Raw genomic sequence first — 5,289 nt, 5'->3', positions numbered from 1 at the left:
ATGAAGTGGGCATTCACCCACGAAAGCTTATGCTCCAATACTTCTGTTAGTTTTAAAGGTGCCACAGGACCCTCTGTTGTTTAGTCTAAATTAAGGTTTTATATCACCTGTTTTTCAAATAAATTCTGATGTAAATTCTGATTTATGAGGGTTCAGGAAAATATAATATTTATCTAGAGTATCATGCTTTATACATACAGAGCCAGATTTAAAAAACCTGGCCTCCCTTTTGATGACTGCATTTAAGAGGGAACAAGTAATTGCACCTAACTTTGCAGGTCACTAACAGGAAGCCAAAAATTAGGCTCAAAATATGTGCACTGAAGACATATATCACCAGAATAAAGGAATTATTTAGTTTTGTTAAGGTTATTTTTTTGTTTTTCATAATGGGTGAAATTCAGCCAGTATCAATGACCAGCACAAGGTATATATGCCCTTCTTAGTCCCACTTACACTCTATTTTGAGGATTTATGTGAACTTAAATGGTTCCTGGGCCTTGTTCTAGCCCCCTGCACTGAGGTGAATTTCACCTAAACAGGACAGTTTTCATACCTTTATAATAAAACAGAATCAGCATCTAATTGTCTGTAAGCCAAGTCATTTATCACATTAAAGTCACATGGTTTAGGATTCCATTCAGGTCTCACTTACTTTGTAGGGCACCATCCACCAAACTTGACATTGTTTTATATAAATACACTAAAAAGTAGTAATCAGTCATACTAATCACATATTGACTGATATCAGAAAATTGCAATCAGATAATTGTTTATGACTGGTGACAGAATAAACTGATTATGATTTTTTTAAAGTACAATTATGGTCAGAAAATGACTATGCTAAAATAGCATCTTCTCACTCAACATATCTGCAACATGTGTGATTGCTGATTCATATCTGTCTACTATAATTTTTTTTTTACTACAGCTATTGTTATTACTTACAACTGTTAAACTGTGCAGAATAAATATAACTATGAGAGAGTAATCTGGATTCTCAGACTCCAAAATTGCACACCCCAAAAACTCAAATTATGTGGGTTTAATCCAAATGACATTGGAGTAAACAAATTGGTTAGTTATATATCTAACTACCCATAGCGGATATGTACTGTTTATGCATGCAAATCTGAGATTGTGGGGTGTCTAAAAATTTGATTACATTAATTTAGAAGCCAAATTGAAGTTGTACTGAAAATGTGGCCTAATATTTTTATGTGGGCAAAACTGTCCTTTTGCTCTCTTTACTCCATGTATCATAATGCATAGGTATACATTTTAGGTTTGCCTGAAGGTAACATTTGTGTAGTCTCATGTTAATTTCTAAGCACCTCGTGAAACATTAAGCATGGCTTATTTATATAGGCAGCATAGGATCAACCTCAGAAACGAACTACATATGAAAGACAGTGTGCTCCAGCATTATGCTTCACAGCTTTACTAGAGTTTTGTCCCCAGGCTTGGTATAGTATTATAGACTTACCCCAAACATTGACATTATAGTTCTTTTCTGTTTTCCCAGCAACATTTGTGGCTTCACAAGTGTAACGTCCAGTGTCTTGAACCTGAGCTTCTTCAATCTAGAAATAAAATTAAACCTTTTGACTCTCATTTTGATGAGTAGGTTGTTATTTTGTGTAGAGAGTGTTATGTATTAAATGTTATTAGGGTGAAGTTGTTTATTTTTACACAAGTCAATCTAAAACTTTAAACATAAATTTAGCAGGGATGATACACTGTCCTAAAAACCCAGGAATATGTGCTCCTGTCAGGGTTCCTTCCCCACTCTGAACTCTAGGGTACAGATGTGGGGACCCGGATGAAAGCCCCCTAAGCTTATTTCTACCAGCATAGGTTAAAACCTGGTATGCTGCCACCACCAAGTGATTTAACAAGCAACAGGGAAAGGACCACTTGGAGTTCCTCTTCCCCCAAAATATCCCCCAAGCCCTTACACCCCCTTTCCTGGGGAGGCTTGAGAATAATATCCTAACCAATTGGTTACAAAGTGATCAAAGACCCAAACCTGGGTCTTTGGGCAATGGAAAAATCAGTCAGGTTCTTAAAAGAAGGATTTTATTAAAAAGAAAATGTAAAAATCATCTCTGTAAAATCAGGGTGGAAAATAACTTTACAGGGTAATTAGATTCAAAGAGCCCAGAGGAACCCCCTCTAGCCTTAGTTTCAAAGTTACAGCAAAACAGGGATAAACTTCCCTCTAGCAAAGATAAAATTCACAAGTTGAGAAAAAAAAGATAAACTAATACACCTGCCTGGCTGTTACTTACAAGTTTGAAATATGAGAGACTTGTTCAGAAAGATTTGGAGAACATGGATTGATGTCCGGTCCCTCTTAGTCCCAATAGCGAACAGCCACAGAAACAAAGAACCCAAACAAAGCCTCTTTTCCCCCCCCCCCCCCCCATTTGAAAGTATCTTTTGTCCCCACTGGTTCCTTTGGTCAGGTGTCAACCAGGTTACTTGAGCTTCCTAACCCCTTACAGGTAAGGAGGAATTTAGGCCACCCCTATGGTTATGACAGCTCCCCATAGCACTCATCCATTATTCATATTAGCATCAATGGGACTAATGCTGTAAAGATCTCCTCTCAAGTAGCTGGTAGCCTGGAAAAAGAATAGTGCCTTCATGACTGATAAGCGGCCGAGGAAGTAAGCGCTACAGGAGTCTCACAAGTGAACTTTACCTTCAATACACTTCCATCTTCAGAGATGCTGAGGCCTGGTTTCTTCAGCAAAGGTCGGCCATCTTTGAGCCAAGTCAGCATGGGTGGAGGAATGGCATTGCTCTGGCAGCGCAGCTCCACTGCTTGGCTGATGAGCACAGAGACATTCTGTTCTTCTCCCATAATGTTTGGTGGAACTAAAACAACACATAAAAGAAAGAATAAATCCCCTGGCCAACACATACTTTCACAAGACACCCTGCGGTAACTAAAAAGCAACTGCATCGGTACTCTTCAATCCGTAAAAAGCAACTTAGTGTGCTGTTTCAACCCTTCTTTCCTTTCCTGCTATATTTTTTAAAGGAGGCAAATTAAATATAAAAACATTAAGTTGCAGTCAAAATATAATAAATCAAGAACTGAAAAAAGTTGAGGTTCTAATAACAACATTTGCTTGGCTATATTGCACATGTCTAATGGGGTTTTTATTTCTGCTCTGTACCGCACATCTGCAATGCGACATAAAAGAGGCTGCAAGAACTTTAACTTTTACATTTCCTTTTATTTTTAACTGTGCAACCTTAAAATTCCATAAATGATGTGTAATATTAAACAAAATATGGGGGAGAGAAAAAGGAAACACTGGGATTGTCTGTGAGAAATATCTAAAATGACCTAAAGAAGAGCACTGTGTAGCTTGAAAGCATGTCTCTTTCACCAGCATAAGTTGGTCCAATAAAAGGTATTACCTCATCCACTTTAGGAGAAATACCACAAACCTTCTTCAAAACAAAGATGTTTTCTTAATTAGTGCATATGAGATTAAAACTGCCCCAAGGTACTACTCAATACATCAGCAATACAGCTCTCAAAATATCATGAGAAAAAACCCCATAATATAGCCTTGCTTTTCTTAACACAGGAAGTACTAAACAGAACAGCTGATATCGCAGCTTGGAAATAATTTAGGGGAAAAGTCTGGTCTCTGTGGATAAGAAACATAATAACTGTAAAAAAAATCTGTTTATCTTACTTTCTTTGTAGAATTTACAAAAGGCCTAGATTCTTCATGACAGTTTGTGGAACTGAACATTGAAAGCTGACCTGTTACTGCAGAAAGCTAATTTATTTCCAAATATTTTTCACCAATTACTTCTCCTTTCAGCTACGTGACTTGAACTATGTTCAAAAGGAAACTGCATTACAAAACTGAGAAGCAGGGACTAAAAAAAATAGAGAATCTGTTTCTGAAGGAACAAAGGATTAAAATGAATCTATTTTACAGGATATGTTAACAAACTTGTTCAAACTCCTAGTTTGGCCAAGTATGTACCAAGTCTCTAACCATCTCAGCCCCAGTAGCATTCCAAATTCTTCTCTCCCTCTCATTTCTTAATTAGTCTACCTACTGGAGTTAAGTATTAACAATAATAATACTTTTTGGTGACAGTCTTCAAAACTACTCAAGATTGCCATGCAGCTGAGTTTAATCCAGACCAGCCTCTATTTCAATGCTCTTTTTAAGTATGCATCACTACAGTGCATAGAACCCTCTGTCACAGCTGGTGAAATCTCTCACCTTTGCTGTAACCTCAGAGAGGACAAGTACATCCAGTAATGGGTTGTGGAGACTCTTAGAGAAGGTCCCACCAGCTCAAGACTGAGAAACATTGGCGGGGAAGTGTGGAGGAAGCTAACATTGCCCTGTCTCTGCTATACTTGTCTTGTAGATACACAGAGGAACATATTCGTTCTCAGTATCTGGTCTCTTTCCTAGTTTATGTTCGATTAGGCCCAGCCTTCCTTAAAGTAGGTCTAAGAGTTGAACCCTTGTTATGGATAAAAACAGTTTGGGCATCAATTTCAATGTTCATTCTATAGGAAGCTGTCAAAATGCTCACCGTAAACTCTGAGATCAATATCCCTTTGTTTCTCCCCAGCAGCATTCACTGCAACACAGATATACTTTCCTGTGTCACTGATCTGAGCGCTAGTCAGTGCCAAGACACGACCCCCAGAGAGAACCTGTAAAAGAAAGGTTGAAAGGACACGTTCATTATACACTTCTTAGTTTCTCTAGTAATATACTGCAGTATAACAGAGTTAGAACCATTATCTTTCATCTTGAAGCAAAAAAAAAAAAAAAAAAAAATCCTATTACATCTCTTTTCCCTTTCCCCTGTGTTTCTCCCAACTCAGATCCTGCAAAGACTGAAGCACATGCTTAATTTTATGCAGGCCCCAATTGGGCTATTTGTATTCGTAAGTCTTTTCAGGATCTGGGCTTTAGCCTCTCACTCTCTGCTTCACACCTATTTTGCCTCCCTCTCTGCCTGGTACAATCTCCATTTTCTACCACATTCCCTCTCTCCCCTCTTTCAAATCTCTCCTTAAAACCTACTTCTTCCGGGAATCATCCTTTCCATCTTCTCTTTTCCAACTCCCCAGACTGCTTTTTCCCCAACTATTATTTTGTGTCTTATCTTGGCTATCTCAATGGGAATCCTTCCTTAGCACATACTTGTAACTTGCAATTTTACTGTATGGTGCTATATACATTATTTTTATTAATAACAATGCTACTAGTTATTAGGGTGACCAGA

The 5,289-nt window shown here is 37.9% G+C and overlaps 1 protein-coding gene across 1 annotated transcript; it reads right to left on the bottom strand.

The window, feature by feature from the left end:
- Positions 1-1,486: 1,486 nt before the first annotated feature.
- LOC112104143 (hemicentin-1-like) lies at positions 1,487-4,711 on the bottom strand (the record flags this gene model as incomplete). The annotated part of the gene is made up of 3 exons (XM_024196300.1): positions 1,487-1,583; positions 2,708-2,883; positions 4,588-4,711. Coding segments are annotated over 3 exons (397 nt in total), but the record flags the coding sequence as incomplete, so codon positions are not given.
- Positions 4,712-5,289: the final 578 nt, after the last annotated feature.

This window comes from Terrapene carolina, unplaced genomic scaffold, assembly GCF_002925995.2.
Source record: "Terrapene carolina triunguis isolate 2854851 unplaced genomic scaffold, T_m_triunguis-2.0 Scaffold30179, whole genome shotgun sequence".
Lineage (NCBI taxonomy): Eukaryota > Metazoa > Chordata > Testudines > Emydidae > Terrapene > Terrapene triunguis.
Note: the sequence above shows the minus strand (reverse complement) of the source record. Positions and strands in the feature narration are given on the sequence as shown.